The sequence below is a fragment of the Oncorhynchus tshawytscha genome, linkage group LG18 (assembly GCF_018296145.1).
Source record: "Oncorhynchus tshawytscha isolate Ot180627B linkage group LG18, Otsh_v2.0, whole genome shotgun sequence".
Lineage (NCBI taxonomy): Eukaryota > Metazoa > Chordata > Actinopteri > Salmoniformes > Salmonidae > Oncorhynchus > Oncorhynchus tshawytscha.
In genome coordinates this window covers 23,902,508-23,914,760 of record NC_056446.1, presented here as the reverse complement: position 1 = coordinate 23,914,760, position 12,253 = coordinate 23,902,508, and the positions used below count along the sequence as shown (strand labels likewise).

The window sequence follows — 12,253 nt, the reverse complement described above, 5'->3', positions numbered from 1 at the left end:
ATGACATGGTTACAATGTAGTTATGACATGGTTACAATGTGGTTATGACATGGTTACAATGTGGTTATGACATGGTTACAATGTGGTTATGACATGGTTACAATGTGGTTATGACATGGTTACAATGTGGTTATGACATGGTTACAATGTGGTTATGACATGGTTACAATGTGGTTATGACATGGTTACAATGTGGTTATGACATGGTTACAATGTGGTTATGACATGGTTACAAGATGGTTATGACATGGTTGAAACATGGTTACAACAGTTTCAAACATGACCATGATCAGGTCCATCACCATGTAAGCAGAAGGTTAAAGCAGTTATACATCTCCAGGTGGATACTAGGACAGAATAACATGGTTAGACTGGCGAGGTTGGGGTGGGTGTGTCAACCATTACAACTGGACATATTTCAAAGTGTCCAACATCTGGAAGCATTTAGACGAGGAAACAAGAGACTGAAAGTTACACAGAGAGTTTCCTTCTCTTTAGGGCAGCCAAAACCAATTCTACGTGTGTGTGTGTGTGCGTGTGTGTGTGTGTGTGCGTGTGTGTGTGTAAATCCCCAAAAGTCCTCACAAGGATAGTGAAACAGGGGACATTTCCCAGGACCCCACAAGGACAAAGGCTATTTTAAGGGAAAATAAGATTTTAAATGGAAATCAATATAAGGTCCCCACAAAGATAGTAAAATATATGGTGTGTGTGTGTGTGTTTGTAAATCAACGTGTGTGGTTATAATGTGTATTATTATTCAGTGTGTCTGTGTGTGTGTGTTCTTAAATGCTTTGTTTTGACATTCTGAACATGATGTACAGCCGCACAGTCCCATAGCAGCTACTCTAATTATACATGTCCAGTAATTAAGACATAATGAACCCTAAATAATACACACACGGCAGCACACACACACCCACCCTGATAACAGCTCAGCCTTAACCCTCTCCCATAGGGCAACACTGAGTACATGGTGTTGCAGTGTTTCTAACTAGTTTCACCTCTTCACCACAACCCTCTCTTCCTCTTCACCACAGCCCTCTCTTCCTCTTCACCATAACTCTCTCTTCCTCTTCACCACAACCCTCTCTTCCTCTTCACCACAACTCTTTCTTCCTCTTCACCACAACCCTCTCTTCCTCACCACAACCCTCTCTTCCTCTTCACAACCCTCTCTTCCTCTTCACAACCCTCTCTTCCTCTTCACAACCCTCTCTTCCTCTTCACAACCCTCTCTTCCTATTCACAACCCTCGCTTCCTATTCACCACCACCCTCTCTTCCTCACCACCACCCTCTCTTCCTCACCACCACCCTCTCTTCCTCACCACCACCCTCTCTTCCTCACCACCACCCTCTCTTCCTCACCACAACCCTCTCTTCCTCACCACAACCCTCTCTTCCTCTTCACAACCCTCTCTTCCACTTCACAACCCTGTCTTCCACTTCACAACCCTGTCTTCCCCTTCACAACCCTGTCTTCCCCTTCACAACCCTCTCTTCCCATTCACAACCCTCTCTTCCTATTCACAACCCTCTCTTCCTATTCACAACCCTCTCTTCCTCACCACCACCCTCTCTTCCTCACCACCACCCTCTCTTCCTCACCACCACCCTCTCTTCCTCACCACCACCCTCTCTTCCACTTCACCACAACCCTCTCTTCCACTTCACCACAACCCTCTCTTCCGCTTCACAACCCTCTCTTCCTCACCACAACCCTCTCTTCCTCACCACAACCCTCTCTTCCACTTCACAACCACCCATCTCTCTCTTTATTTATGCCAAGGTTGTGGCCGGTCCTCCACTGTCCAGGCCTTTTAGAGTTATGTGGCACAGTATTGGCTCAGTCAATGTCTCACAGAGGGCATATTTCATGTCCAAAGCAAAGCATACATGTTCTAGCTTAGAGTTTATGGAATGGTTTCACGTACATAAATATTACACAACAAACCAGTCAGCATGGTTATGACATACACTCCTTTGCATATCTAAATGGGAATGATTATTGATTGTAATGCATTAGTCATGGTCAACTATAAATAAGAGAGTGTAGACCAGCACTGCAGTAGGTCCAGTGGATGCTTTAAAGTAACTGTCCAGTGTTTCCAGATTTATTTGTAATATGACCTATAATTAATTACAATGTGAGTCAAATAGTTCATTGCCATTTTTGGGAAGGACAAACTATGATAAAAATCAGCTTTTCTGTGTTGGAAACCCCAACCGCAGAATGATATGTGCACATACCCGTCATTAAAAATATTCATGCAAGTAGCCCACTGATTGGCCAGCTCATTCTCCTCAGGAGGACGACATCATCCTCTATGAGGAAATAGCAAGCATTGTTTTAAACTTTTATGCTTTGGCCACAAATACGAGTATACGATGGGGCAACAACATTATTTGTGTATGAAAAGGTGAGATTTTCACTGGACAGTTATTTTAAAAGGAAAATACCACTCAAAGAATATCTTATGGTATTTGTTTCATTAGTCCACTGTTGACACAGTCCCAAAATGTTTTGCATGTCAATAATAAAAGTTGTCTGTCTGGGTTGGCGCCCATCCCTGGGTTGTGCCGTGGCGGAGATCTTTGTGGGCTATACTCGGCCTTGTCTCAGGATGGTAAGTTGGTGGTTGAAGATATCCCTCTAGTGGTGTGGGGGCTGTGCTTTGGCAAAGTGGGTGGGGTTATACCCTTCCTGTTTGGCCCTGTCCGGGGGTATCATCGGATGGGGCCACAGTGTCTCCTAACCCCTCCTGTCTCAGCCTCCAGTATTTATGCTGCAGTAGTTTATGTGTCGGGGGGCTAGGGTCAGTTTGTTATATCTGGAGTACTTCTCCTGTTCTATCCGGTGTCCTGTGTAAATTTAAGTATGCTCTCTCTAATTCTCTCTTTCTCTCTCTCTCTCGGAGGACCTGAGCCCTAGGACCATGCCTCAGGACTACCTGGCATGATGACTCCTTGCTGTCCCCAGTCCACCTGGCCGTGCAGCTGCTCCAGTTCCAACTGTTCTGCCTGTGATTATTATTATTTGACCATGCTGGTCATTTATGAACATTTGAACATCTTGGCCATGTTCTGTTGTATCTCCACCCGGCACAGCCAGAAGAGGACTGGCCACCCCACATAGCCTGGTTCCTCTCTAGGTTTCTTCCTAGGTTTTGGCCTTTCTAGGGAGTTTTTCCTAGCCACCGTGCTTCTACACCTGCATTGCTTGCTGCTTTGGGGTTTTAGGCTGGGTTTCTGTACAGCACTTTGAGATATCAGCTGATGTACGAAGGGCTATATAAATACATTTGATTTGATTTTGATTTGTCAAGATATAAAGCTTTCAAAATACAGAAAGTGAATACAGAAGTTTCAGTGAATGGTTAAGATATGAAAGTTAAAAACATAAATAACTATTTACATAAGTATTCAGACCCTTTACTATGAAGACTCGAAATTGAGGTTTCTACAACTTGTTTGGTAAATTCAATTGATTGGACATGATTTGGAAAGGCACACACCTGTCTATATAAGGTTCCACAGTTGACAGTGCATGTCAGAGCATAAACCAAGCCATGAGGTCGAAGGAATTGTCCATAGAGCTCCAAGACAGGATTGTGTCAAGGCACAGATCTGGGGAAAGGTACCAACACATTTCTGCAGCATTGAAGGTCCCCAAGAACACAGTGGCCTCCATCATTCTGAAATGGAAGAAGTTTGTAACCACCAAGACTCTTCCTAGAGCTGGCTGCCTGGCCAAACTGAGCAATCTGGGGAGAAGGGCCTTGATCAGGAAGGTGAACAAGAACCCGATGGTCACTCTGACAGAGCTCCAGAGTTCCTCTGTGGAGATGGGAGAACATTCCAGAAGGACAACCAAGCCACTCCTCAGTAAAAGGCACACGACAGACCACTTGGAGTTTGCCAAAAGGCACCTAAAGGACTCTCAGAATATGAGAAACCAGATTCTCTGATCTGATGAAACCAAGATTGAACCCTTTGGTCTGAATGCCAAGCGTCACGCCTGGAGGAAACCTGGCACCATTCCTACAGTGAAGCATGGTGGTGGCAGCATCATGCTGTGGGGATGTTTTCCAGAAGCGGGGACTGGGAGACTAGTCAGGACCGAGGGAAAGATGAACGGAGCAAAGTACAGAGAGATCCTTGATGAAAACCTGCTCCAAAGTGCTCAGTACCTCAGACTGGGGCAAAGGTTAATCTTTCAACAGGACAACGACCCTAAGCACACAACCAAGACAATGCAGGAGTGGCTTTAGGACAAGTCTCTGAATGTCTGAGTGGCCCAGCGAGAGCCTGGACTTGAACCCGATCGAACATCTCTGGAGAGACCTGAAAATAGCTGTGCAGTGACCCTCCCCCTCCAACCTGACAGAGCTTGAGAGGATCTGTAGAGAAGAATGGGAGCTTGTAGCGTCATACCCAAGAAGACTCAAAGCTGTAATTGCTGCCAAAGGTGCTTCAACAAAGTGCTGAGTAAAGGGTCTGAAAATACTAACTGTATGTAAATGTGATATTTCCGTTTTTAATTTGTTATAAATTCACCAACATTTCTAAAAACCTGTTTTTGCTTTGTCATTATGGGGTATTGTGTGTAGATTGATGAGGGGGGAAAAACAATTGAATACATTTTAGAATAAGGTGGTAACGTAACAAAATGTGGAAAAAGTCAAGGGGTCTGAATACTTTCCGAATGCACTGTGTGTTAGCAGAGATGTGTTGTTTAATGTTATGGTACAGACTGAATGTTGTCAGTATATTATACAGTAGTACTGACTGAATGTTGTCAGTATATTATACAGTAGTACTGACTGAATGTTGTCAGTATATTATACAGTAGTACTGACTGAATGTTGTCAGTATATTATACAGTAGTACTGATTGAATGTTGTCAGTATATTATACAGTAGTACTGACCGTATGTTGGCCGACTTGGTTTTGAGGTCGCTCCAGCGCTGGTTCATGTCGTCCAGTCGGTGCTGTAGAAACACAGCCTCCTCAGAGGTCCCCAAGGCCTTGACCATCCTGGGCCTGTTCCCGTCCACACTCTTATAGATATCATTATGAGCATCGATTTCTGCCTGGATATCCTACAGAGAAACAGCGAAGGAGAGAAAGGTTTTACTTTCAACAAGTCTGTGTTGTATAGTTACTGTGTTACATACATACAGCATTAAAAAGTCAAATCAAAACATCAATCCCTTTCAATTAGCTTTAAGATGGTGGGGAGGAAGAGAGGGGAGGGAGAGAGGGGAGGAAGAGAGGGGAGGAAGAGAGGGGAGGAAGAGAGGGGAGGAAGAGAGGGGAGGGAGAGAGGGGAGGGAGAGGGGAGGACGAGAGGGGAGGAAGAGAGGGGAGGACGAGAGGGGAGGAAGAGAGGGGAGGGAGAGAGGGGGGAAGAGAGGGGAGGGAGAGAGGGGGAGGGAGAGAGGGGAGGAAGAGAGGGGAGGAAGAGAGGGGAGGAAGAGAGGGGAGGAAGAGAGGGGAGGGAGAGAGGGGAGGAAGAGAGGGGAGGAAGAGTGGGGAGGGAGAGAGGGGAGAGAGAGAGGGGAGGAAGAGAGGGGAGGGAGAGAGGGGAGGAAGAGAGGGGAGGGAGAGAGAGAACACACGTGCTAGCTGGTCATGATGAGTGTGTGTGTGTGTATGTGTGTGTGTGTGTGTGTGTGTGTGTGTGTGTGTGTGTGTGTGCAGAGCCAGCGAAACAGAGAGGGCAGAACATTTTAGACATCTTTCAAATGTCCTCTAGCTACTTCGGACTCACGGAAAATAAACTGTCCTCAGCCTCCCAAGCGAGAAAGAATTCATTCTAAACCCCTTCCACACCCGAACCAAGCGACCCAGGTCTCCGTACTTATGAAGTTCTATGTTCTGCTACATGAAAGTAAGCTAATAATACGCTATGCTCCCCTAATCAACGCTAATGTAAGCTAATGGTATGCTACGCAATGCCAGACGAGACCGGTGTGTGTGGCTGTCAGTGTGTGTGTGTGTGTCAGTGTGTGTGTCATTCAATCAACACACTAATTAGTTGATTAATGTAATGTCCAATGATCAAGCATTGGTTTGGTTGGAGGTCATTGTTTAATTAGCTATCTGGGTATAATTCAAATATCTCATAACATTATCAAAGTGATATTTGTGTGTCAGTGTGTGTGTGTGTGTGTGTGTGTGTGTGTGTGAGAGAGATTCAGAGAGGGACCCTGGGCCCTGAAGTAAGGCAGAGAGTGGGCCCTACAGATTAAGAATTTAGATGAGGGTGTGGTGTGAGTATTTGAATGTGTGAGTGTTCCCCTGGTTTCATTTGGAAACCTTTTCTCTCTGGCTAACCTGTCGTCCACTCTTCCACCCCCATCAGTACAGACCACCACTGTGGCTTGTTGTGTGTGTGGACCACCATAGGGAGACTGACACAAGAGGAGGATCCTTTCAAATGCTTTATTTTTAGACAAGTAAAACTGCTCCATTTCTCCATGGGACTTCCCTGAGCACGGGCCAATTTTAAGTGGGGGAGATAAAAGACACACACACACACACACGGCCAAACTGAAATTCATGCAGAGCTAGAAACCAATAGAATGCAGGCAAAACATAACTTCACCGACTGGTAACTGCACATGACAACAACACGTGACATTAGGTGAAGCATGTTTTTAGAGAGGCCAGTATACACGTCACACAGTATGGTAGGCTGTCTGTCTGCCATACCCAACAGGCAACCCCTGTCATTCACATAGCAAGGTCCCGAGGAAAGGAAGTCAGTTATTAGGGAGAAGGGATAAAGGGTGAATGGGCTCTACTATCACAGTCAACTATCTCCCCACCACAAATCTAATGACTGGAGGTCATAAGGATAGATACTTCAGAGAGAGGGAGGGGGGAGAGGCAGTGTGTGTGTGTGTGTGAGAGAGATGTTGTGCCAGTGAGTCAGTTGGATATGTTCCAGACAATGATGTGTATAAACCCTGGATTGCTGATGCTATGTATTGGCCAATGGAGGCTTTAAATCCATCGGCTGCCCTCCTCAGAAGGAGAAGGACAAAATTTGTATTTTATTGTTGTAGTTGGGACAGTAATATTAGTACTTTAATATTAGTACTTTAAGGAATATAATATAATATATTATAATAATATATTATTGTTGTTCATGTTTCATAATATAAATGTATGCATTAAGGTGTCTGTAATACAATGTATTTGGCAAAAACAAATGCAGACATGAATAAAAACATTCGTATAGCTTCCAAAATACTTTTTTATAATGGAGGACAAGTAGCAAAATGGCTGCGCAGTGGCTTCAAAACAACGGCCCTAACAGTCATCTAGGGCTTGTACACATCATTGGTTCTAGCTCCAAACGGCTCCCCTGCTGAACACATTTTCTTCTCATTAAGTGGAGGTAAAGGTGATGCATGAACATGTACATGCATTCTGACAAAAACACACATATTTGTGGCATCAAATAGTCTGGTCATTGATTGAGTGCTGCCCTGTGATTGGATACTTTGAGAGAAAGGCCAAATATGATTCCTCTACCTAGTCTTAGGTACACAGCAATATCAGGCTAAACACATACCAGTAGCCAACACACACACACACGACATGAACACACACTTCTCTGTACTGCCAGGTCTGCCACGTCAGCTGCATGACAGTGGTCATTCATATAAGTCCATGTTTGATTTACTGGTTTGATTTAGATTCCAATCAACAGGTTTAGCGCCAGCACAGCTCTTACAGCGTTATTCTAATGAGGACTCTGGAGATGAGGGTCACATATGTCTGCAATATCTACGGCGAGGACACACACACACACACACACATTCCATGGCTGAACCGCTACTGGAAAAACATGACAATACCTCTGCTGTGTTTAGGAATAGATGAACCATGTCCATATGATAGCAGTGGCACACACACATCAAAGCCACGTCCTCTTCTCTTCTAGCGCAGAGCAGCATGAGGATAGTGGATAATGGATTTGTCCCTGACACACACCCAGTAATGAATGGAAGATTGGCAGGATGTGAGCAGCCCAGACAACAGATACGGTCCCTGGGGGGCCTAATGTTCCAGCTATTTGTGTTTTCAGAGGAACCTGGCAATAGAAAGGTACCTATCAGAGGAATGGCTGACTGACAAACACAGTGCAGGTGGCATGTAGCCCAGCAGTTGGAGAGCTGGGCCAGTAACCCAAAGGTCGCTAATTCCAATCCCCGACAAGGTGAAATATCTTTCGATGTGCCCTTGGCTGTGACCCCACTCTCTGAGGGTGTCTCAGGGACAGCTGGTAACGGCTGTGACCCCACTCTCTGAGGGTGTCTCAGGGACAGCTGGTAACGGCTGTGACCCCACTCTCTGAGGGTGTCTCAGGGACAGCTGGTAACGGCTGTGACCCCACTCTCTGAGGGTGTCTCAGGGACAGCTGGTAACGGCTGTGACCCCACTCTCTGAGGGTGTCTCAGGGACAGCTGGTAAAGGCTGTGACCCCACTCTCTGAGGGTGTCTCAGGGACAGCTGGTAATGGCTGTGACCCCACTCTCTGAGGGTGTCTCAGGGACAGCTGGTAACGGCTGTGACCCCACTCTCTGAGGGTGTCTCAGGGACAGCTGGTAACGGCTGTGACCCTACTCTCTGAGGGTGTCTCAGGGACAGCTGGTAAAGGTTGTGACCCCACTCTCTGAGGGTGTCTCAGGGACAGCTGGTAACGGCTGTGACCCCACTCTCTGAGGGTGTCTCAGGGACAGATGGTAACGGCTGTGACCCCACTCTCTGAGGGTGTCTCAGGGACAGCTGGTAACGGCTGTGACCCCACTCTCTGAGGGTGTCTCAGGGACAGCTGGTAACGGCTGTGACCCCACTCTCTGAGGGTGTCTCAGGGACAGCTGGTAACGGCTGTGACCCCACTCTCTGAGGGTGTCTCAGGGACAGCTGGTAAAGGTTGTGACCCCACTCTCTGAGGGTGTCTCAGGGACAGCTGGTAACGGCTGTGACCCCACTCTCTGAGGGTGTCTCAGGGACAGCTGGTAAAGGTTGTGACCCCACTCTCTGAGGGTGTCTCAGGGACAGCTGGTAACGGCTGTGACCCCACTCTCTGAGGGTGTCTCAGGGACAGCTGGTAAAGGTTGTGACCCCACTCTCTGAGGGTGTCTCAGGGACAGCTGGTAAAGGCTGTGACCCCACTCTCTGAGGGTGTCTCAGGGACAGCTGGTAACGGCTGTGACCCCACTCTCTGAGGGTGTCAACAAAAAAACAAAAAAAAACATTTCCAATTCACACAGGCGTATTAATACACACTTGTACACGTGTGAAATAGGACAAGTATAAGCACCCAAACACACACACACACGGAGACACACAAACAGAGACACACACACACGGAGACACACACACACGGAGACACACACAAACACACACACTCACACACACACGGAGACACACACACGGAGACACACACACACACGGAGACACACACACACACGGAGACACACACACACACACGGAGACACACACACAAACACACACACAGAGACACACACACACACACACACACACACAAACACACACACGGAGACACACACAAACACACACACAGACACAGAATAAGAAACTAAAGTTAGGTTAACGTGGCACATCAACAAGCAGCTTTGGTAAACAAATACACACTCATGCACCTTGAACGCACAAAGTGGCAAAACCTGAATAATACAACACTACAGCGTTTCAGACGTCAGAGAGTAAAGCACTTTAAGAATCTCAGTCTCCCTATGTGTTCCCCTGCAGACGCCCTGGAGGGGTAATAACGCTGCTACCACAATAAAAAGCTTTAATGAGTTCAATAATTACTCCTCATACTTCATAAACCTCAGACTCACTCAGCAGACTTCTTCACCTGATACTACATAGAGGGAGAGAACGGAGAGACAGTAAATGTCAGCAGAGTCTCCAGCTAGAAGAGAAGTGAAGGTCTTTGGCTGACAGTAACAGGTGAGCTGACCTTCACGTGTTTGACTACAGTGATTTAGTATGAGGCTGGGTTCTCATCTGTGGCATCAAAAATAAACAACCTTTCAGTTTGTCTCAACGGGAGCTCAAAAAGATGTCAAACATCTCAAATCTACCTCTTCAAATTTCCTGAGCAGCTCCTGCAAGCTGAAGTTCAAGCCAATCATCTTCGGCTCCAGGATTAGTCTCCTCCCTCTCCCCTCTACATCGTCTCTGAGGTCAAAGGGCACCGAGGAGTCGCGCGGGTTTGGAAAGTCCTCCAGTGGTTACGGTCAAAACCAGCTCTCAAAACACAGTCAAGGTCAGCACTCAAAACACAGTCAAGGTCAGTACTCAAAACACAGTCAAGGTCAGTACTCAAAACACAGTCAAGGTCAGTACTCAAAACACAGTCAAGGTCAGTACTCAAAACACAGTCAAGGTCAGCACTCAAAACACAGTCAAGGTCAGTACTCAAAACACAGTCAAGGTCAGTACTCAAAACACAGTCAAGGTCAGTACTCAAAACACAGTCAAGGTCAGTGCTCAAAACACAGTCAAGGTCAGTACTCAAAACACAGTCAAATCCAATCCAAATATTGTCGAATCCAGTTCTCCAAATACAATTAAATCCAGTGCTCAAAACAAGGTCAAATCCAATTTGTGCTCTCCAACCCGGCGACATGCACACTTCACACACCCTTCGTTGCCTGTGTGTGTGTGTCAGTGTGTGTTTCCGCCCTACTAGGCTACATGGTAGAAGCATCCTCTTTGATGGAACAGAGGCTGAGAAGGGGGTCAAGGGCTAGCCTGCTGTCATGCCTCAAGCCTGGGGTTGGACGTCCCGAGAGCTGGGCTGAGGCTGGAGCTCCTGGAGGTAGGAGGTAAGAGGCTGCCTGAGGCCTATAGGCTGGGGAATAAGTCCTTCAGCTGGGGTAGAATTCCAGAGGTCAGGTGTGGAGGTCTGGAGGAAACTATCCAAGTCCTGTCAAGAGAGGTTTGTAGACTGAGGGGCTGAGGGTTGAAGAAGTATTCCAGCCTCTCCTTGAACTTCCCTCTGGTTTTTTTCCCTTCCCTTCTTCCCTTTCCTCCTCCACTGCTTCTCGTCACTAAGGAAGCTGTTTACACTCTAGCCCGGGGTAGGGCCGAGTGTTTGTTCTCAATTACCCAGATAAAAAAGCCCTCTGGGCCTGCCGCAGGAACAAGGAAGAAACACAGAGGCACATGGTCTGCCGACCTCTCCTTCCTCTTTCAACAAGGCAATGCTAACACACTGCAGAGGAAACACACACACACCTACACACACACTTACACTGTGTGAGCGAGACAGGGGCATGCCGTCGTAGCTCTACTACCAGCCCCCAGCGCCCTACCCCAGCCTGGACTCCCTCTCTCACACCCTGCTAATCACAGCCAAGTCAGAGCCAGTTAGTGAAAGAATGTCCCCTTCCCTCTGGAGCCCTAGGTCACGTGTCCAGGGAGAGAAGCCACTGATCAGAGTAATGATCCTGAGAAAGAGTCTGGCAAGCTGGCCTCTACATCCTGGAGTCCGTCCAGTATGTTCTCCTTGCAGGGTGGAAATGGTAGAAGTTTGTCTTTATCTTCTCTCTTCCCGCTGATTTGTATAACTTTTGGAGTTCAACTTTTTCTCTTTATCTCCCTCAGTTTTCATTACCTCTAATCTGCTATCCGTCCCTTCCTCTCGGTTCTCTCTTTCACTCCTTTTCACCGGCCAGTGACTCGGCTCTTTCCATTATTTTAATCAGCATCCTCCCTTTCCACCCCTCCTCTTCCTTTTCTCCTCTCCCTCCCTCTTTACAGGTCCCACTCCGCTCGCTAAACTAACTCAGCACACACCCATTTCCTGAGGCCTGATACACAGAGAGAGAATGGTGGGAGGGGGGTGGAGAGAGGGGCAGACGTAGCGGAGGTAACATGTGGACAGAGAGAAATGCCCAAATCCAGAGAGGGGAAAGAGGAAGCAGAAAAGAGAGAGGGTTGTGGAAAGAGAGAAGGGAGAGAAAGAGGGGTCAGAGGTTTAAGTAATGCAGCACTTTACTAGCAAAACGTTCTACCTGTCAGAGTCGGGATGGTGAAAACATGTGGCTCTCACGTGAATGGAGAGAAGGAACAAGAAAAGAACGAAAAGAGAAAAGAAGGGACTGGGGGGAGGGGTGTAGCTCTGAAACTACAACCATACAGATACATTAGGTCTATACCTGGCTCTGTGTGTAGGCCTACAGAGACAGGCACTACCA

The 12,253-nt window shown here is 47.0% G+C and overlaps 1 protein-coding gene across 8 annotated transcripts in view; it reads right to left on the bottom strand.

Moving 5' to 3' along the window:
* Window positions 1–12,253, bottom strand: part of utrn (utrophin) — a 334,500-nt gene that overhangs the window by 113,208 nt on the left and 209,039 nt on the right. For 7 of the 8 annotated variants that reach the window (XM_042300851.1, XM_042300850.1, XM_042300854.1 and 4 more), the window contains one exon: window positions 4,932–5,104. In XM_042300851.1, coding sequence (XP_042156785.1) covers window positions 4,932–5,104 — 173 coding nt within the window. Of the gene's footprint in view, window positions 1–4,931; window positions 5,105–10,132; window positions 11,739–12,253 lie in introns of those variants that run through there. The other variant, XM_042300857.1, reaches the window with a different exon arrangement.